This window comes from Rhinoderma darwinii, chromosome 3 (assembly GCF_050947455.1).
Source record: "Rhinoderma darwinii isolate aRhiDar2 chromosome 3, aRhiDar2.hap1, whole genome shotgun sequence".
Taxonomy (NCBI): domain Eukaryota; kingdom Metazoa; phylum Chordata; class Amphibia; order Anura; family Rhinodermatidae; genus Rhinoderma; species Rhinoderma darwinii.
The window spans coordinates 116,208,179-116,230,836 of record NC_134689.1 but is presented as its reverse complement, the minus strand read 5'-3'; the positions used below and the strand labels follow the sequence as shown (position 1 = coordinate 116,230,836).

Here is a 22,658-nt window from a genome sequence, read left to right as displayed (position 1 = left end):
ACTGCACGGATGACTTGTGCATTAGTTCTCTTAGGAAGACACTGAGCCTGCGTGTAGTAATATCCTTTTAGTATTTGTCTGCTCATGTCTTCAGTAGCTAGTTGGAAATGTCTTTGGTTAGATGCTGTTATGATGTTGTTTTTTTGGGAAAAGCCTCCTGTTCTGGGCATTGGAACAAAGAGTGCACCAGTACTACTTGGCCTTATGCATGCCTGTGCATGTCCGTGTTAAGTTGGCAAATACTTCGGAGCTGAGAATTCATTGCATGGAACTTTGTATTAGGAATAAAGTGCTGTATAATTGAGGCTGCGCTTTTAATAGACATTGTTACGGACTCTTGGATGTTTTATGGCCACTTTTAAACAAAATTAAGATTTGCTGCTTGAGGATTAAACCTTGTTTAGATCTAGTTACGTATTAGTTATGTATGTATCTAGAAATTGGTTTTGGAGAAGGTCATGTAGCCTTAACCCATTTAAAGGGTACACCAATTTATTGCCATTTAGATGTCTTGACAGAAGTTATTGGACAATTCGCCCGAAATTGAATAGCCCGGGCACTTAAGTCTGACTTGGTTTGGTTGGTAAGACATTTTAGGCTGTAGTAAATAGTCTGAGCTTTAATGCTTGCCATCTTCCTTAAAGTGTGGAAATGCTTATTGTGGCTTCTTAAATGCATGAAGTTGTTTAGAGAGGATTTGAGGTTGCACTAGCTGGGTTTCCGTTAAAGGGGTTTTCCCATCATAGAAAAGAATGGCATGGTTAGAATGAAGGGTCCACGGCGCTGGTTTAGCCAGTTTTTCCCTGCACAGCAGGTTGGCTGGGAGAGTAGATGGCCGGGACCTCCACCAATCAAAGTATTTTATGGCCTAGTAATATGCCATCACATTCTGAGCTGGGAAAACCCCTTTTAAGGTTACTCCATTCACGCACAATCTATTGCCCTTCAATTATTTGTGAAAGAACTGGATGCCCTTCCTATATTAACCACTTTTATGAGTAATCGAAGCATGATCTTCCAAATTTGATTCTGTTTCACAGCTGCTTTTAATATTAATGCTATATCTTTTCCCCAATAAGTTATTCCTTATAGACTTTGGTTTGGCCAAAAAGTACAGAGACAACAGAACAAGGCAGCACATACCATACAGAGAAGACAAAAACTTAACTGGCACAGCCCGCTACGCCAGTATCAATGCCCACTTAGGAATTGAGCAGAGGTAATAAAACTTCATGAAACGGAAATAGAATGGTTTTTTGTTTGCCATGCAATTGCTTGATGTGTATATATTTTGCATTAATCCCCTTCACAATAAAAAAAAAACCTAAAGACCATCCTAAGGTTTTATTCACACATTGCAATTGAGGTGCCGTAAAAACCACATCTAAAAAAAACATGTGCGTTTTACATTAGTTTTTTGGATCCGGTTTTTACTGCACCTCAACAGCAACGTGTGAATGGACCCTAACACATTGGTGAGTCACACTGATCTTGGACCAACTAATTTCCAGACTGAGAAACCTCTGTAGAGTGTTCACAACCAATTGGCACAGCTCAGACTTGTCACTAGCAGTATGACGCAGCGTTCTATAAAAAAAAAAAAAAACACCTAAGGTTATGTCCACACAGAACTTAAATACTACGGATTCTCCACAACGTTATTCATTGCAGAACCGCAGAGTGGATGAGATTTGAACGAATGTCATCCGCACACTGCGTAAAAACTGTCAGAAAAAAACGTTTATAAATTGACATGCCGTGCGTTTCTTAAAAAAAATCCCTAGCATGTTAATTGATGCTGCAGAATCAATGCTTTTCTGTTGCGGGATTTTCACATTAATTTCAATTGGGAGGTAAAAATTGCAACTCAGAGAAAAAAATATCCCAGATCTCTCGGCTTCTCTGTCTAGGCCATCCTCCTGGGATGAAGTTTAATCCGGTATGACTTCTCCAGCCAATCAGGCTGCAGCAGTCACATGGGACAAAATGTCATGCCAGGAGGCCAGTCTACAGGTCGTCAAGAGGGAAATAAGGTATTTCTTTTGTTTTAACCTGCGGTTTTCTGCAGCGGACATTCCGGCTGATAAACTGCATCACGATTTGGTGCTGTTTTTCTATAGGAATTCTCTGCGGGGACCAGGGCGGGTAGGCTGTGTAATTTTACGCAGTCTATCTGCCCTGTGTGAGTATACCCTAAAAAATGGCGTTTTTGTTTTTTGTCATATTTTACGAATGAAAAGCTCTGTGCAGTGCCAAAGGACCTTGAACTCGATTTAAGCTCTTTCAATATGAAAATCAATGGTGGTCTGATGACTCAACCAATGTAAACCTCTCGTATTAACACATCAAATGATTATGACTGGAGTTCCACTTAAACTTCAATATTTTGTGTAATTAATACATACAATATTCCTGAGCCAGTGTGTTTTCTTGCAGTAAAACATGAAAGGGGTTTTAATGTGAGGGACGTTTGACCTATCTGCATGATATGTCCGATAGATGCGGGTCCCATCTCTGGGACCTGCACCTATCTCTAGAACAGGCACCTTAAACCCCGTTCTAGATTCGGAAACCTCGTAACTCCCATAGAACTGAATAGTAACGAGAAACCACAAAGCTCACATGCTACACTACTTCCGTAACTGCCATTCACTACTATGGGTGTTACGGAAACAGAGTAGCTCGGTGAGCTACGCTGTTTCCATAACGCCTGACCATGTAATCAGGGAGTCAGCGTGAGCACAAAAAGCTAGAACGTGGTTTAGAGGGCCCTAGAGATTGGTGCGGGTCCCACCTCTGGTCATCTCCCACATCTATCTGACACATCCTGTGGATATGTCATAAATGTCCCTCATGGGAAATCCCTGTTAACAAAGTTTGATCAAGTACTTTAGTTCTAGATACTGAGGTTGATGTCTTTTGTTTTTTGTCTTTTCCTCCCCATAGTCGTCGTGATGACATGGAGTCCCTAGGATATGTGCTAATGTATTTCAACAGAACCAGCCTTCCTTGGCAGGGATTGAAGGTAGGCCAAGTTCTGAACATCCTTTGAAATATTCATTAGATAGACTTGGTGGTATGATCCCACAATGCGGCAGCTGCATGCCGAGGAAACCATGCCCACGTGCCTACTGGTCGCACGATTTTGCCGGTAACACTTTAGTATTGCTGGCAAAATTGTGCCGCTGTTGGCCACTGCATGCAGGGGTGGTCCGTATGTGGCCGCCACAATGTGGGAATGTGCCCTTACTGTGATTGTTTAGAGGGTTAAGGCTATGTTCACACGGGGTATTTTGCCGAGTTTTTTGACGCGGAAACCGCGTCGCAAAACTCGACAAACGGCCCGAGAACGCCTCCCATTGATTTCAATGGGAGGCGTCGGCGTCTTTTTTTCCCGCGAGGCGAAGCGACATGCCCTATCTTCGGGCGCTTCCGCCTCTGACCTCCCATTGACTTCAATGGGAGGCAGAGAAAGCGTATTTCGCGCTGTTTTATGCCCGCGGCTCTCAATGGCCGCGGGCGAAAAACGGCGCGAAAATCTGCGTGCAGGGAGAGGAAAATCTGCCTCAAAGTTCCAAACAGAATTTTGAGGCAGATATTCCTCCCCCAAAATACTCCGTGTGAACATAGCCGAAGGGTTTTTGAAATAGAAGAAAAAAAAATCCATGGAGTGTGGGGGAGGGGAATTCCATAAATCCAGTAAGAGAGCCATTGCTTGCTTATTGTGCTGCTGCGATGTAAACATGCAGCCAATGACTGGCCTAGTCTACGGAGGCCTGTGATTGGCTGCAGTGATGACGTGGGTATACGGGCACGTCATTGCTGGAACCCCGGGGGTTTCGTCGGATGTTTATTGGAATCCCGCCCCCTCGCACTCTCGGACAAATCATTATTTTTTTTTCCAACCTCTGAAAACCGCTTCACCCTCCCCCACCACCTAGTTATACTTTCTCTTTATGTCGAGTATGCCTGTGTCCATCCTGTTTAATATTGTATTGCACAACGTTTTTATATTGTGAACCACATGTTCCACAGGCAGCAACTAAGAAACAAAAATACGAAAAGATCAGTGAAAAGAAGATGTCTACTCCTGTTGAGGTTTTATGTAAGGTAAGCAGCTGTGGGATAACATGACAACCACTAGAGCTACAGGGATCTAGCATAGAATGGAAATGACAAAAGTATTGTTACCACTCTTCATACCATGAACTCCAGAGAAACATGACACATGTTAATGTAACATTGATGCCCAGCAGCAGACGGACCAACCTTTCCTGTTCCGGTTTACCTGCAGGTGATACTTTGTAACAAACTGCCAGCTGTGAGGATGGACTAGGTCAGAATCGGTTTTCAGATTGTAAAAGTATGTTAGAAAGTTGCATAACTCTTCATTCTGCAAACCAAGCTTTATTTTCATAGAATTTGACAATCCCCTTACAGAGTTCTCCTTATCTCTACCATTTATAACATCCACCGGATATGTTACAAATATCTGATAGATGCGTTTCCCTGCTCTGGGACACAGACACCTATATAGAGAACCAGGGTCACTTGACCATCGTCCTGCCAGGCAGGATTTTTTGTTAGTGTTTCACCTGTATTAACTGCATCACAAAATGCTGCAATTCGTAGTAAAGTGTGCCATGTGCTCCTTGGAACGCGCTACCGCAGCTTGTGAATTCAGCTGAAGTTAAAGTTAATCTTCATTTATTTCCTGTTTATATAGGACTGCCATATTTTGTTGAGCTGTACCTATTTTGAGAACATTGGTCCCTTTTACAGTACGGTTCACCATTTAACTTGCCTGCCATGAATGTGCACACTTGGCCCAACTTTTTGGAGAGCCAATTGAGCTGCCAATAAATTATTTAAAAAAAAAAAATAATAATAATTATTCACATTACAATTTTTTTTACAGGGATTTCCTGCAGAATTTGCAATGTATCTTAATTACTGTCGTGGATTGCGTTTTGAGGAAGCTCCAGACTACATGTATCTGAGGCAGCTCTTCCGAATTCTGTTCAGGTATTAACCTAGAATGTTCTTTTGCTTGAAGAACATCAGGTGAAATAAAATATACGTAAACCATTTTAGAGGTATCTATTTATTGAGCCAGCATTTTATTACAAAATCATTTATAATTAACAATGCTGGAGGATCCCCTTTATTGAGTGCGATTTATGTATTTGACACTATCTAAGAAGTTTGTGCGAACTAACAATAAATAGCATTCTATCCATGGGTAGAGCGTTTGTCCAGCGGGGGTGCGTTTGAAAGATGCCACCATTGTGCCTCCATTAATTTTGAAAGTCACTTATTTTTTATTTTTTTCAGTCTTTTGTGAGAATCTTTGGGAGGCTTATAAATGCTTCCTTACCGCCTTACGTAAAACGTTTCTGGGGAAATTTAGAATTGATGCTTAGTTTTATACTGTAAATGTGGCGCTTTTTTATGCGATTTGTATTTGTGCAATGTTTGTTTCTGATTCCTTGTTCTATGTTCTTCTACAGAACTTTGAATCACCAATATGACTACACATTTGACTGGACAATGTTGAAGCAAAAGGCAGCTCAGCAAGCGGCCTCCTCCAGTGGGCAGGGCCAGCAAGCCCAAACCCCCACAGGCAAGCAAACTGACAAATCCAAGAGTAACATGAAAGGTTAGTAGCCAAGAACCAAGAGACGTTTCAGGGAGATCAAATTATCATTAAGGAAAAACACCATTTGGATTTTCACAATTCAGAGTGTTAGATCGAGGAGGTGGTTTAAAACAAATTTGGCCTAAAAAAGGAATAAAAATAAAGAAAAAAAAAATAGAAAAAGACGTCCTTGGAGAATTTGACTACTAACTTTAAATTCAAACTTCCTTATTTGTGTATCAATATATAGAAATCTCTCATCTTCTGGGGTTTGGGGTCATCTTAACTGCATCTTTCTCATGCATTTACTCCCTTTTCCAAATGTGGGGGCCAGTTTATGGTGTGAATGTGGAGCCTTCTTAGTTCACATTCCTGGACCTAACACTTCAAGGAATATTGGGAGCTCAGATTTCTGCTTTGTTGCTCTAATCTATGTGGTATTTTCTTTCAGCCTTTCTGTTGCAAAAGGGATTTGCGGCGTGCTTCAGGTCCCTTTTGTTATCAGGCTTGTAAATTATGGTGGTGGATTATTCAAAAGAAAATTGCTGTAAAAATTTACTGTTTTTAAAATGTCATTATTTTGGTCCTTGACTAAACATTTGCTGCATACAAAGTGTATCTGTTCCCCTTACGCAACCAGTTGAATCACTTTCAATTGTCCGCTTATAGAGAACCTTTCACCTCCCCATACGTGTGCAGCATGTAATGGGTAGGGCTGCACAAACCCTGGGGCACTTTACTTTTCTTTTTTTTTTCTACCCTCCTCCGTTATTTAGATATCGGTGCCGTTGCATGCGCGCTCTCCTCTCCACAGCTCTTACTCTGTCCGTAGCAGTGACATGCCCCCTTGCCAGTTCGGCAGAAGACTGATCTTGGCATCTGAAGAGTGAGCATGCGCGCGCGCGCACACTCTCTCCTCTATCCTTGCTCTTGCTGTTACTGTCCGTATCTGATTGGACAGTGTCACAGCCATAGTAACACACCCCCTTGCCATTACACTCCCCATTGACAGTTCAGGGGGTTATTTAAATATCAGGTGCCAAATATAACGGGACCGATATCTAAATAACAGAGGAGGGTACAAAAAAATGCAGACTGCCCCAGGGTTTGTGCGACCCTGCCCACTACATGATGCACTCAGCTGCACATGTATGGAGAGGTGAAAGGTTCTCTTTAAATCTAACTTGTTCCTATTGGCAGCTGCTCCACTTCTGCTGTTTGCAAGGCCCCTTAATGATGAATGCACATGGACATGGTTGTGCAGGAGAATCCGAGTGTTGTGTGGCTAAGGCTCTCTTTATCCCAAGATATTGGGTGTAGACTTGGGACTGCTGTCAGCCTGCCAGAATATTGATATCAAAGTTGGGCTGGGCAATTGTGACCTAAATCACGGTTAATTGAACGAGTAACCTAGATTACGATTATTTAGACCACACCCCCTATTTGCATGAGATGTCATTGATTCATATTTATGCCCTGAGCCTGCTGTATACTACTGTATATAATATACCCCCTGACACTGCCTTCCCCACAGTTTAATGCCCCCATAACTGACTTCCATGCAGTATAATGCCCCTATAGCTGCCTTCACTTAATATAGTGCCCCCTTAACTGCCCCCATGCTGTATAATGCCCCCGATAGTGCCTGATTAAAATAATAATCTACATACTCGCCTAACCCTGTTCCAATGAGGAGTGGAGGAGATACCTTTTCTCCTCTGGTCTGCAGCCGGGAGCGATGACATCACTACCTTGCGTCCAGCGATACATAGTGAATGGTAATGCCGGAACCTTGCGGTCCCCTGCTCTACCATTTGGATTCAACTGTGTCTGCTTCCTGAAGATGCACACAGTCTAAGTTTTAAGGCCTCATGCACACGGCTGTGCCTGTAATAATGGACCGAGATTATGGGCACGGCTGGCCGCTGACAGCCACCCGCTTTTTCGGCCCGTGCTCCCATACAAAGTATGGGAGCACTGACCGCAAAAAGATAGGACATGTCCTATCTTTTGTGTTATACTCCTACGGCCCGGACACCTTCCTGTAAATAAACCGAAGTGAATGGATCTGTAATTGCGGTCCACAATTATACACTATCTTTACATTAGAGTCCATGGGGCCTGAACCGGGAGAAAATAATTGATAAAACCTGAGTTTTGATTTATTTTTCTATTTTATTGCCCAGCCATAAATCAGTCCACTGTAGATCATATCTGAGCCACTTCTAACCATTGGAACAGGATATCATGACTCGCAAAGATATTAACCTCCTTAGCCTGTGGTATACTTAAACCCTCCCTCTGTCGCTTATGTGGCAAAGTTCTTTGATATTCTTTGTAACATAGTGACAAACTTTATGTGGTGGCACAGTCCTCTACCCAAAATTCAGCTTGGCAGTCCAATAGTTTCTAAACATCTGAAAGCAGTGGGGTTTTTTTTTAATTGGTGAAGCAACTGGAATTTGACACTGGCGTTTGTGTACTACAGTTCTAAAAGTGAGACCTAGCTGAGACTTGGTGTGAAGTAGGCTGCATTGCAACCGGAATTACTGTCAAGCTTTTCAAGAGGTCTACCATACCCCCTAACCCCACCCTTCATTGTTAGCTTAGAAAGAGGTTTACTTGTAGAAGTCCATATATTTAGCAATATAAGGATTAAGGGGTCTTGTAGAAGTTACAAAGGTTACCTGATTAAGGGTCCTTGAAAACTAGCACCGTTCAGAGAGCTCCGTTGATCAGCGCTTGTTTGTGCCTTCCACAAGGAGCAATAATATGTATTGGGATGAGGCATCATTACTACAATCGTTAATCCCCATACATTTCCATTGTCGGCAGCACATCTCCCCGTGTAAATAAGGATATGCTGCTGACCATTTTATTGGCCGTGTTAACAAGCAGATCGGCCGATGAATGAGTTTTTCTCGTTCATCGGCTGATCGTTCTGTTTACACAGGGCAATGATCGGTATTGAGCACTCGTATGAAGGCTTGTTTGCCCGATCATTGTCCCATGTAAAAGGGCCCAAGTTGAATGGGAAATCTCTTATATATAGGTATAAGTGTTGTTCTACGTCGTCCTTTATATCTTCTATCAATCCCTCATGTTGCATGTGTGTCCTAACTATTCTCAGGTCAGTGGTCATTTGTGCCTGCAGCACACTAGAACTATTGCTGTCCACAGGAGAACTTCAGTGACTCTTTCAGCGTAAAGGCAGAATGTGGAAATCTGACCAGGGCGTAGAAGTAGCCTGAGCAACACCAGTCGCTAAGGTTTTAGAACAGGACATTTTTAAGTGACATGAAAGCAAATAATGACTAACCCTATAATGGCTAGTTTCTGTAGGAAACCATTTGGTAGATGTCATCTTGGCACCATTAATTCTCTGCTTGTTGGCAAACGACCACTGGTGCCAACGTAGGGGCTTCTAAATGTCCTGTTCTTGATACATTACAGAATTACTATTCTGTTCATCTGTATTCTAGTAGTGGCCTTCTGATAGGTACGGAACTGTCTTGCTCTTCACATTTTGTTTCTGGGACAGGAGATCTCTATCTGAAGAGACCGGTTCAGACAGGATTTTCAAATGTCTTTTGGATGTTTTGACTTTTTAGTCTTGTGTTTTTTTTATTTTTTAATTTGTCAATTTTTTTTTTTGTGTGGACAGAGTTTAAAGAGGCTCTGTCACCAGATTTTGCAACCACTATCTGCTATTGCAGCAGATCGGCGCTGCAATGTAGATTACAGTAACATTTTTATTTTTAAAAAACGAGCATTTTTGGCCAAGTTATGACCATTTTTGTATTTATGCAAATGAGGCTTGCAAAAGTACAACTGGGCGTGTTGAAAAGTAAAAGTACAACTGGGCGTGTATTATGTGCGTACATCGGGGCGTGTTTACTACTTTTACTAGCTGGGCGTTGTGTATAGAAGTATCATCCACTTCTCTTCAGAACGCCCAGCTTCTGGCAGTGCAGACACAGCCGTGTTCTCCAGAGATCACGCTGTGTCGTCACTCACAGGTCCTGCATCGTGTCAGACGAGCGAGGACATATCGGCACCAGAGGCTACAGATGATTCTGCAGCAGCATCGGCGTTTGCAGGTAAGTCGATGTAGCTACTTACCTGCAAACGCTGATGCTGCTGCAGAATCAACTGTAGCCTCTGGTGCCGATGTGGCCGACACGATGCAGGACCTGTGAGTGACGTCACAGATCTGCACTGCCAGAAGCCGGGCGTTCTGAAGAGAAGTGGATGATACTTCTCATCAGAACGCCCAGCTAGTAAAAGTAGTAAACACGCCCCGATGTACGCACATAATACACGCCCACTTGGACTTTTACTTTTCAACACGCCCAGTTGTACTTTTGCAAGCCTCATTTGCATAAATACACAAATGGTCATAACTTGGCCAAAAATGCTCGTTTTTTAAAAATAAAAACGTTACTGTAATCTACATTGCAGCGCCGATCTGCTGCAATAGCAGATAGGGGTTGCAAAATCTGGTGACAGAGCCTCTTTAAGCCTTGATGTTTGGAAAGGCAGATGTATATTAATGTTGTTTTGCTATCCTTTTCTAGTTATACTCACCGATTCCCTTTTCTACCAGGAAAACGATACGGCCTTGCGGTCTGTAAATGCTTCCATGATGTACGTTTTTATTAGCATAAACATTAAATAGCTTCCCTAGCTGGATGATTTAACAGACTAATGTGCTAGGCTTACTTCTTGAGCGCTCAAGTCTGCTGATCTTTCTGTCCTTTCTAGTTTTGAATGTATAAGGCCCAATGCACACGACTATTTTTCATCCATAATTACGGACCCATTAATTTCTATTGGCCACAGACACCGTTCCATATTTTTACTGATGGTGTCCACGCTGATAAAGTTCTAGAACCTGTAATTACGGCACGGACTCTCCCATAGAAGCCTATTGATGCTTCCGTAAATACGCACGGCTACCAATATGTATCCGTAAACTGTATTTACAGAAGCATTGCTATGCAACCTGTTGGTGACATTTGCAGCCGCCTTTTTTTTTTTTCACGGGTCCCTATATTCAGATAAAGTACTGATGCATTATGGACCGTATTTGCGGATACAGGTCCATATATACGGATGACTACAGATCCGTATTTACGGATAGAATAAAATACGGTCGTGTGCATAATTACGACCCATAATTACGGGTGCGGACAGCCGTCCCTCTTTACGGGCCGTGCTCCTATTATAAAGTGTGAGAGCACGGTCCGTAAAATTAAAAAAAATAGGACATGTCCTATTTTTTTCGCAAGATTCTACGCCACTGACCTCTTCCTGTAAATATACGTGAAGGTGTCCGTCCATAGAAACTGAGACCATAATTACTGGCGATTTTACGGTCTTGTTCATGGGGCTTAAGGGTGTGTTCACTTGAGCGTTCGGTTCCGTCAGAGGGAGGAGCCCATCAACAAATGCAGATAAACTTACGTTGTGAATTATTTCTGTTGTCTCCGTTCCGTAAGCTTGCAATTATTATTTTTTTTTTTGTGGAAACCATTGCCCAGTCGATTGCACTATTGATGCCGCCAAAACGGAAACATTGCGGAACGGAGACAAACGGAAACCATTGGCAACAGAATCATTACCGTTGAAATCCATGGTAATGCAAACGGTATCGCTTCAGTTGGCCTTTCCGTTGATTGGTTCCTCCGACGGAAAGGTCTGACTGAACCTTTCGCTGATGTGAACACACCCTTAGGTTCCTCCTTTCCAGATAAGCTAGCCATACATGTTAAGTTTTTTTTTGTTTTTCTCACGTACAGCGTGAAAATGCTGCAGCAATAAGTCCTACTGTACAGATCCTAAGAAGTTGCTTATTGTATTGTGACTTGATGTCTGAAGAAACTTTTCAATATAGGGAAAGTAAATTAGATTCTTTCCAGGATGTTTGCTTTGACTCCACCTTTTGTTGCACCATATGGAGTTTGTCTTCCATTGCTGCTCAGGGTTGCCTAGCTACAGTGTTATGTTGGCACTTGTGTCCATGGGTGCGGACAATGACTCCCTTGTATTATTGATGCAAAGATGACTGATCTTCCAGCTCAGCGGGGCAAGAGCCTGCTCGTTTCCTTACAATATTTCAAACCTACGGATTTCCAGTAGTACGCTTTCCTGGTCTCAAGGCCTACTAGTTAAGATTGATGTAAACCGTATGCAGTGCTGGGACGACACAGGGTCACTTGTGATGGTCACAAGGTTGGTAGTGTGTTTAGTTTTTGTTCTCCCTCGAGAGCGCTCTCTGCAGAACCACCAGTCTGTTCTCGCGGGAGGGAACACCGTGCAAGCCGCACGGACAGTGTCAGAGCGAAGACATCACGCCCCCTTGCCATTTAGTTAGATAGAAACGCCCCATTGACACTTCAGGGGCTTCTTTACATATCGTGCGCCAAATATAACGACACCGATATGTAAATAACGGCGGAAGATAGGATTTTAATTTTTTTTAAATGATCCAGTGTTTGTGAAGCCCTGCCTATTACATGCTGCACATGTAAGCTCTTTAAGGTTGTGTTATCTATGATGCACTATGAGGGTTGCATAGGATAGGGCTGGAGAAGCCGTCTTCGAAGAATTTGCACTAGTGTTTTTTAGTTAAAAACTGAAATGATTCCCTAACATGCGAGTCTGGCTTCCCATGCCCACCCCAGGCTGACTGACCGCTTTTCTTGTGTGAGAATTATATGAATCATTTAAGATTTCATCTGCTTTTCACACAGCAAACTTTATATTTTCACCTAAAAGTGCCCAAACAAATTAGGCAATACCCCAAACCTGTCAGTTTTAGAGATGTCTGGCAGTGGCTATCCTCTCCTCTGCTCATTGAAGCAAACATGCGTGCTTGGCCCTCAGGGCAGCACATATAACCTGGCAGATCTGTCAGGCCTCCAATGCTACCCTGTCTGAGCAGCATATGATAAAGGGGGAGATGGTGGACTCGGGGACTTCGTTTTCTATTACTTGATTCAGTATTTTCAAGTTATAGGTTTTTTAATTGCGGTGACTCCTGCTCCTCCTGCAAACCCGCTTATTGAACGCTCTCTCCATATGCAAATTTAGGCCTCATGCATACAAGCGTGTTCATTTTGGTTTGTAATGTGCGAAAAACAGGGCAATATTGTGGCTGCTTAGTTCTGAGGGGAGATCCGTTTCATGGATTGAGACTTGCTATCCCTTTATTGGAGAACTACCACAAATCTGGGATTTATAGGGACATGTTGTGTTTGGCACTATACCGAATTCCGATTGCAATATGAACATTGGGACTTGTGCATAGCCCTAATGACAGGCTGGGTTGTCAGACAGCATAAACGCTACAGAATTCTGTGCAGAAATTTCACAGCATTTTCAGTAGCAGCAAAGTGCAGCACAAAAAAAATCTGCAGCAAAAACCTTCATAAATTGACCAATGCAGTTTTTAAATCCGCATCATGCAAGTTTATGCTGCAGATACGTTGCTCTTGGGTCAATGGGGCGGTAAAACCTGCAACATGTAGCATATTGTGTTATTTGCGGCGGAAATGCTCCGCAGGCCGTCCGCAATCACGGACCGTGCACATGCAAGATGTGCATTGACTTCAATGAGCACTGACCGCAAATGCATGTTTTGTGTGTTTTTTTTTGTTTTTTTTTATAGCTCCGGGCAGTGCACGGACTGTGGAAACCATTTTTGTGCAATTACGGATAGACATGATTTATGTTTGGTGTGGAGGAACTCGTGTCCTGCACAGAGCCCTGACATCAACCTAATCCGACGCCTTTTTGATGACTTAGAAGAGAAGATCTGGCTCACAATCTGCGCTCCAACATCAGTGCCTGACATCTTGCTCATTCAGCCAAAAGAGCGTGTTCCCACAGATGTACTCCACAATCTTGTAAAACCCTTCTTAGAGTGTGAAGGCATGTATAGGTGCATAAGGGGGCCCAACTTCAAATTCCAAATTTTTTTTTTTGCATGTATGTCCAAGAAGTTCATATTAGATACTGTAAGTAACAGTCCGGTGTCCACATACTCTTGGCCAGAGTATTTTACGGAGGATATACTAATGCGGTCAACAGGAAAAGGAGTCGCAGGCTTAATCTCAGTCCTGGCAGCATTTAAAACTTTTTGCCTGAAAGTAGGGAATCAAGTCATAGACTATGTATGCCCGAGCTCAGAATCTCACCTCTACCACGTGCTACCCAGACAGGGCAGATCCCCTTTTAGTTAAGCTACAGGCATGGGGATAATTTTTGGCTAAAAACTTACTCTACCAATAACTTTACCAGCTCTTCCCTTCTGCAAAACCTAGTGGGATGTACAGTTCCTTGATAAAACTGAGAGAACCCTAGAATTAGGGAAGATGCAATTTATGCTCTCAGGACCCCACAGCTGGGCGGAAGTGGCGGTAGTTGTGTGATTGGCTAAATAATTCCCAGGATGACCGTGACCCTGCTGTTAAGATATTAATAATTTTTTTTGTTCCATTGCCATCCTTTAGAACAAAATCTATGCAATGGATCTAACGATGCATCCCATTGTATTTAGTGGATCTCTTTTAACCCTTACCACCCACCCTGGCAGGCAGTGTGGGTGCTTCGTCTACAGGGACGTCTTTTGGCGTCACGGTAGAAGTGGCTGAGCGCTCCTGTGAGTGCTCATTCTCTAAGCAGGAGCTGTAACTTACAGCAGCCTGCTGAGCACACTGGGATTGAGAAGCATTCCGACCCCAGATATAGCGATCGTGCTATTCCTGGCCATTTGACCCCTTAGATGCTGCGATCGGGGTTGCTGGTAGTTGTCATGGCCACCCAGGGGCCTAATGAAGGCCCCCAGGGCTGCCTTTCTTCACTTGCCAGAGGCAGGGCTTAACAGGAGCCTGTAAAATTGACAATGTACTGCATAAAACTAGTATAGCAGTGTACTGTACTAGAGGTCCAACAATTGCTGGTTCAAGTCCCCTAGGGGGACTACTAAAATATGTAAAGAAAAAAGTTTGAACATTTTAGTAGTGTAAAAAATATTAAGTTAAAAAAAAGAAACCTTTTCCTATTCTTCCTCTAAAGTGATGTAAAAAAATAAACAAAATTGGTATCGCAACTAATACAAGATACAATTATTTAACCCGCACGGTGAACACCATAAATTTACTCCGGAATCTGTTTTTTTTTGGTCTCTTCATATCCCACAAAAAAATGAAACCGTCAAATGTAGTCCAAAGTGGTACCAATAGAAACTACAGCTCGCCCCACAAAAAATAAATCCTAATACCACTTAATCGACAGAAAAATAAATGTTATGGCTCTCAGAATGTGGCGACAAAGCACATTTTATTTTTAACAATTAGTTTCTTTGACAAATAGCAAACCTACTATATAAATTTGGAATCTCCATAATTGTATTGACCGGTAGAGTACAGTTAACCTGCCATTTTTACCGTACGGTGAAAGCCGTAAAAAAACAAAACCCCTCAAAAGATTGAGGAATTATTTTTTTCTTCCACCCCACAATTATTTTTTTTCCCAGGTTCCCATTACATTATATAGTACATTAAATGGTGTCGTGAATGTACAACACGTCCCGCAAAAAACAAGCCCTCATGGCTAGATCGATGGAAAAATAAAAAAATTATGGCTTTTGGAAGGTGGGGAAGAAAAAAATGAAAGTCATACGGGAAGGGTCGTAAAGTTCTTACATTAAAGTACAAATATGTTGGTTTGTTTTTAATTTGCTGTATTTTTTACATCGGACACCTTAGAGACCGCTTTTTCACGATGGTCACTGAAGGGCCTTACCCTAATGCATGTGCACAGCGCATCAAAATAAGCCCGGCACAAGAGGAGTGGGTGCTCGGCTGTCTGATGAAAGCCGGGCTCCTGCTCTAACTGCTGCGATCAGCGTGAACTCTGAATCTGTTTAACCCCTCAAATGCTTGGGTATACAGGGGAGGGGGCTTCCTCTGTTACCCGTCGACCCGCAATGTGATCGTGGGCCACGGATGTGTTGCTGTGGCTGCCAGGGGCTTAGCAAAGGCCCTCAAGCCTGCCATGGCTTTATGCATATTGGGCTGTGCCAGAGGCATGGCCTTAGTAGATTTACTAAGTATATCTAAGCATTAGATCGGCGATCAGAAGGCTGGGTTCACACGACCTATTTTCAGGTGTAAACGAGGCGTATTATGCCTCGATTTACGCCTGAAAATACGGCTCCAATACGTCGGCAAACATCAGCCCATTCATTTGAATGGGTTTGCCGACGTACTGTGCAGACGACCTGTAATTTACGCGTCGTCGTTTGACAGCTGTCAAACGACGACGCGTAGAAATACAGCCTCATCAAAGAAGTGCAGGACACTTTGAAACGTAATTTGAGCCGTTTTTCATTGACGTCAATGAAGAACAGCTCAAGATTACGGGCGTCAGACGCCTCGCAAAATGCGAGGAGGAGCATTTACGTCTGAAACGACGCAGCTGTTTTCTCCTGAAAACAGTCTGTAATTTCAGATGTAAAAGCCAGCTAGCGTGTGCACATACCCTAACAACCCGAACAATAGTTACGCGTTGTTTAACCACTTCCTGACCAGGAGCTTTACCCCCCCCCTCCCCTTCCTGACCAGGAGCTTTACCCCCCCCCCTCCCCTTCCTGACCAGGAGCTTTACCCCTCCCCTTCCTGACCAGGAGCTTTACCCCCCCCCCCCTCCCCTTCCTGACCAGGAGCTTTACCCCCCCCCCCTCCCCTTCCTGACCAGGAGCTTTACCCCCCCCCTCCCCTTCCTGACCAGGAGCTTTACCCCCCCCCCCTCCCCTTCCTGACCAGGAGCTTTACCCCCCCCCCCCCTCCCCTTCCTGACCAGGAGCTTTACCCCCCCCTCCCCTTCCTGACCAGGAGCTTTACCCCTCCCCTTCCTGACCAGGAGCTTTACCCCCCCCCCCCTCCCCTTCCTGACCAGGAGCTTTACCCCCCCCCCCTCCCCTTCCTGACCAGGAGCTTTACCCCCCCCCTCCCCTTCCTGACCAGGAGCTTTACCCCCCCCCCTCCCCTTCCTGACCAGGAGCTTTACCCCCCCCTCCCCTTCCTGACCAGGAGCTTTACCCCCCCCTCCCCTTCCTGACCAGGAGCTTTACCCCCCCCCTCCCCTCCCCTTCCTGACCAGGAGCTTTACCCCCCCCTCCCCTTCCTGACCAGGAGCTTTACCCCCCCCCCTCCCCTTCCTGACCAGGAGCTTTACCCCCCTTCCCCTTCCTGACCAGGAGCTTTACCCCCCTTCCTGACCAGGAGCTTTACCCCCCTCCCCTTCCTGACCAGGAGCTTTACCCCCCTCCCCTTCCTGACCAGGCGCTTTACCCCCCTCCCCTTCCTGACCAGGAGCTTTACCCCCCTCCCCTTCCTGACCAGGAGCTTTACCCCCCTCCCCTTCCTGACCAGGAGCTTTACCCCCCTCCCCTTCCTGACCAGGAGCTTTACCCCCCTCCCCTTCCTGACCAGGAGCTTTACCCCCCTCCCCTTCCTGACCAGGAGCTTTACCCCCCTCCCCTTCCTGACCAGGAGCCTTACCCCCCCCCTCCCCTTCCTGACCAGGAGCCTTACCCCCCCCCCCCTCCCCTTCCTGACCAGGAGCCTTACCCCTCCCCTTCCTGACCAGGCGCTTTACTCCCCCCCCCCCCCTCCCCTTCCTGACCAGGAGCCTTACCCCCCCCCCCCCTCCCCTTCCTGACCAGGCGCTTTACCCCCCCCCCCCCCCCTCCCCTTCCTGACAAGGAGCTTTACCCCCCTCCCCTTCCTGACCAGGCACATTATGTTTTAGCCATGTGCCAATGTAAAAGCAAATTGTTGTTCTATTGATTTTCCAACCTACATGTATGTGGTCTTGTATATTTCAGAACATATTGGGCTTCCATATTGTGTAAAAAAAAAATAAGATATATGTAACTTTTTTTAAATATTGAAGGAAAAATGGAAAATAAAGTTGAAAGAAGTGTGTTTTTACATCTGGTGCATGCCACTGGGTAAACAACTGAATACGTATTTGGCAACTCCTACCGACTTCGATATCAAATATGTGTCTCTTACGCGCTGGACGCAAGGTGCGCTTACAATGAATGGTGCCGTGTAAAATGTCAGCAGCATGCAGATGAGTTTTGTAAAATCTCATCTACTTGCCTTGTACTGTAATCTGCTGCAGACTTTGGCTGCGCAAATCCGCAGGTAAAATTTGCAGTGAATCCGCCACATCTAACGTCACCCTTAGGCCCAATTCAGTTTTTTGCTGCTGGTTTTGAAGCTGAAACCGCGTCGGAAAAAACACACCAATATACATCCGAAATTATTGTTTTTTTCCCGGACGGCTGGGTGGCTGAAAAAGCGTTTTACGCCCGCGTTCCTCAATGACCTGCTAACTTTACAGGACGTTCTGGAACGGCCCTGCAGATCTAATTGCAGACCGCTCGGTCGTTTACAGTCTATGGGCGGTCCAGAAGTGGTTAAACTACAATGTGTACGGCGTAAAAAAAGGTATAATAATGGAGTTTGGTGTGCTTGCGTTTTTTTTGTTTTCCCCATCCCCTTCTCAAATATAATAACAGTTGATCAAAAAGTCCCATTCACCCCAAAATGGTACCAATGAAATCTTGTCCCACATAAAGTAACCTCACACGCCGCTACACTGATGCAAAAATACAAAAGTTACGGATCTTGGAAATTTTAAGTGTTTTATTGTGCAAAAGTAGTAAAGCATGAAAAACCTAATATGTGTTTCATATCACCATGATCGTACCAAGCCATAGAATACAGGAAACGTGTTCTTTTTGCCACAAGGTGAACAGTGTAAATTTAGGTTCAGCTAAAAGGAAGATGGCGAGAAACCTGATGTGACTGTCATCTGAATGTAAACCTAGGATGGATCGCATGGCAGATGGAAGTTAAATGCTCTCAAAACTCTTTTGGTTCTTTTGAGTTGCGTTAATTCCCGATTAGAGAATTTGTCCTTTAACATAACACTTTCTTGTATTTGGGAAATAAGTTAAAGCCATCATCTCTCGATTCTTTACCCTTATCTTGCCTCCGCTCCTGTTTTGTGAAGGTGCATATATTCCGTATATAGATCTTCTATAAAGATTGGTCTCTATCTTAAAGGGAGTCTGTCACCAGAATGTCCGAGTTAAACTAGTAACAGGGTATTGTGGAGGAGACTAACCTGTTTGTAGCGTTTATTCTCATTTTCTGCTTACTGCCTCCTTTGTCGAGAAATGTTTTAAGTTTATGCTAATGAGCATTTAGATGCAGTGAGGGCGTTACCATTGCACCTAAATGCTCTTACATCACTCCCCAGTTCAACCCCCCCTCCCTTCTGACTGGCCAGGCAGCGTAATCGGCGCGTTTATGCCTGGCCCTGTACTATCTGTAACGCGCGTCCCTGCTATTCACCCAGCGCATGCGCAGTACGGTCTTTCTGCTCGCCGCTCTAATCGGCGGTACTTCGTATGCACAGCGTCCCTCTTCGGTGAGTGCGCATACTGCCAATTAGAACGGCGAGCAGGAATATTGTACTGCGCATGCATTAAGAGCAGTGACACTCGCGGTCTATTTTCAGCCGTAAACATCCCAAAAAACTGCTGAAAAGTCTGAAGCAGAACTCCTACAAACCTCTGCCCATTGATTTCAATGGGAAATACGGCGTTCTGTTCCTACGGGGCTTTTTTTAAGTCTCATTTTCAAATAACGGTGCGTAAAAAGGAGTGCATGTCACTTCTTGAGCCATTTTTGGAGCCCGTTTTCATTGACTCTCTATAGAAAAACGGACGTAAAAAAGGCTAGTTGCTTAAACGGCTGAAAATCTGAATTTTCAGCTGTATTTTGTTAAACGTGTGAACATAGCCTTAGGGAGGGGGGTTGAACTGGGGAGTGACGTAAGAGCATTTAGGTGCCACAGTAACGCCCTCGCTGCACTTAAATGCTCATTAGCATAAACGTAATAACCTATCTCTCGACAAAAAATGAAAATAAACATTACAGACCTGTTAGTCTCCTCCACAACACCCTGTTACTATAACTGACATTCTGGCGACACTCTCTAATCTGTTCTCTGGTTTTGCTTGTGGGTTATCAACTGACATTTTGCATTTCACTCCACATGAGTTGGTAAAACTTGTCTCTTCCTCTCTCCAACAGGATTTTGAATACGCAAGGAGCAGGCATTGCAGTTCCTGGCACGAGCTGGACCCATCACTCCCTTAAAGCCTAGAGATTTTTAGTTCAGATGTCCACTTGCCAGTTGTTGTGGGAGACCATTTACTTGGTGTAAAAGGAACTTAATTTCAGTCTAAACTGGCTACCTGCGGCGTCGATGTGCCGACTCGTAGCTGCTGTTAATAATTGTGAATATCACTAAGATTAGTGAAACCTGGTGTCCAGTTTTTTTTATTGCAATTTTCCCCCTGAAAGCGTGGGACGGGTGGTTCAGTTATCTGGCGTTCAACAGTGGTGGAAGAAATTGTGCATATGCCAATTTATTTTTTGTTCCTATGGTTAACCTCTCGAACCTTACACTGCTTACTAGTTCTACTTCAGAAGAGCAACGTGAAGTGGTTTCCTAGAGACGGTCGCGCAACCCAAGTCTAAAGAGAAAACTGTTTCTTCCAATTTACTTTTTTCTTCACTTCTGTGTTTTTTAAGTTGTACACTTAAAACATTCTTAGCTGTTGCATTGTGAGGCCCACTTGCTGTACAAGTAGGTGTTCCTGCAGTCAATGAGCAACTAGAACTTTATTTTTGATCTCTTGTCTGTCACCTTGTTTGGTTATTCTGGTGACCACGTGGCTCCAGGTTATTAGGATCTACTGGCATAGTAGCTTTTCTTCCTAGGAAAAAAACCCAATCTTGATGTACATCCACAGCAGTCTGCCATTTCTTGATAATCTGAAACCAATAAATGTCCCTGATGTAACCAAAGATTACAGTTTTAAGCAGATAATAATAATATAACCAAGCTTTTCTGTGTTTTTAAAAGGACATCTTCTACAGTGCAGATCTAAAAACACAACTTGGCAGTTCTAGTCGTTAGAAAACGGGAAATAACCTGTACAAAAGCAAAACTGCAGCATTTTTGTCACAATCTAGTTAACATCTTTAAACTAAAAGCTTGTTTAAGTGGCTTAGGAAATGTAATCACTGTAAACATGATCTGGGATACCTTTGTTTTTATTTTGAACATTTTTGTTTACAAGTTCATTAAAACGAAAAAAAAAATGGATACAGTTTCTTTCAGTAGATTACAATTTTATTTTTAAGCTTCATGTTTGGTTGAATAATTTCTTTGTTTTAAGATGGTTAAAAAAAAATTATTTAACGTGTATGGGATTTTACTGAAGAGATAGTTGGGTGGACTCTTAATTGATTTGCTACTGCTGTCAAAGTGTTTAGTATGATGGGGAGGGAGGAAGTACAAAGAGCCATTACCAAATGACCCTTTTTATTGGAGGATTATCTGTATTTACACTATACTGCATGACTAACTTTACCAACTCCACATCAACCTTTATGACTTATTGACATGCCATTGATAAGTAGGGTCTCATAATAGTGGTGCTGTAAGTGGTCTTAACCACTAGGAGCACTTTTAAACAAGGGTGTCTATAAATTATAAGACTGGTGGGTGCTAAGGGCTCCCACTATTCAACACCCAGAAAAGAGTTGAATGGATGTATACAGTGGCTGGCATTCAGCTGAATAGGACTGTTCTTAAACAAACCGCATTGCGGACAACGATCCAGTGATGCTGATTTGGAAAGCATATCTCGTCTATGTACTTCTCAGCTGTGCCCCATACAGATTATACAGCCTCAAACAAGTTTTAAGCGTTGTATAGTGGCTCTTTGCAGCCGCCACTCTTTCCCAGGCATCTTATAGATACCCTTGTGTAAAGTGGCTTTGCTTAAGTGGAGCTTTTAATGTAGCTTGTGGTTACATAATTTCACTGGTTTCACTTCAAACGTGATCAGTAATGGCATACGTTTGGAAGAAATAAATAAAAATATATATATCTCAAGCAGACTGCTTTAATTCCATCTTTCCTTCAAATGTCTTATTGCCATAGATGCCCTTATACTACTAGTGAGTGCAAAGGCTTCCACTAAATGTGCCCCTGACTCAAAGTTTCTTTATCAAGGGTTGAAAAGAATGCTGGTCCCTGACCCTCTTGGCTGCTGGGCTCCATGACACTTCTAAGAGTTATGGCGCCTGGTAGATGATTTTGACAATAAGCCATGATGCGTGCACATACTGCTTTGCATACATTTTGTGCTTCTTTTCAACCCCCAGTTGTAACTTTGTAGAGGGGTATTTAGTAGGTGGTGGTAGCCCCTGGTTAGTGCTATAAGGGTTTTTCACGGTTCCCCTAATTTGAACGCCTGGCTTATATGCAGATCCTCCTTAAGACTGGTTATGGTTTTATTTCAGCTGCAAGAAGCTTTTCGGGGATTTTATCGTCCTAAATGCAGGCACAGATCACACTCTTACAGAATATAAGTACTATCTGAATTTCTGAGCTGCTCATTTTACTTGTGTTTTAAAAGTTTTTATTACAGCAGGGATCCTATTCTTAATGGCTCACATGGATAGTCTGCAGTCCTGTTGAAATGGGAACCACATTATGCATGCAGCCAGTTCTCACACTTGATTTCCAGCAACTGCCTAACACATGGAGCTAAAGTGGCCCAAGTATGCTGGTACTGCCATTCAATTGTTCCTATGCCCAACTAAAAAATAAAGATCAAAATACTGGTTGTTCCTCTACAGTGTAATCTATTTATTTTAATGCTAGCAAGCATGCGAAGTAAGGTTTCCAGCTCTGATCCTGGAAGTGGAAGTAAATGACTAACTGTAATGTTGAACATTTGTTTCCTCAGATTATCTTCTCTGGTAACGCCTGTTTGAGTAAATATGCTTTGAAACCACTCCAGTACTATAGCGATGGTGTTCTGAGGGTGTTACCACGCCAAGCTATTGTA

The 22,658-nt window shown here is 43.5% G+C and overlaps 1 protein-coding gene across 4 annotated transcripts in view; it reads left to right on the top strand.

Annotated features, from left to right (window-relative positions):
• The window catches only part of CSNK1A1 (casein kinase 1 alpha 1), a 39,221-nt gene extending 16,778 nt beyond the window's left edge, over positions 1–22,443 (top strand). For 2 of the 4 annotated variants that reach the window (XM_075856600.1, XM_075856603.1), the window contains 6 exons: positions 1,080–1,219; positions 2,947–3,025; positions 4,036–4,110; positions 4,919–5,025; positions 5,511–5,659; positions 19,822–22,443. In XM_075856600.1, coding sequence (XP_075712715.1) covers positions 1,080–1,219; positions 2,947–3,025; positions 4,036–4,110; positions 4,919–5,025; positions 5,511–5,659; positions 19,822–19,829 — 558 coding nt within the window. In that variant the 3' untranslated portion in view covers positions 19,830–22,443. Of the gene's footprint in view, positions 1–1,079; positions 1,220–2,946; positions 3,026–4,035; positions 4,111–4,918; positions 5,026–5,510; positions 5,665–19,821 lie in introns of those variants that run through there. The other 2 variants (XM_075856602.1, XM_075856601.1) reach the window with 2 other exon arrangements.
• The last annotated feature ends 215 nt before the right edge of the window (positions 22,444–22,658 follow it).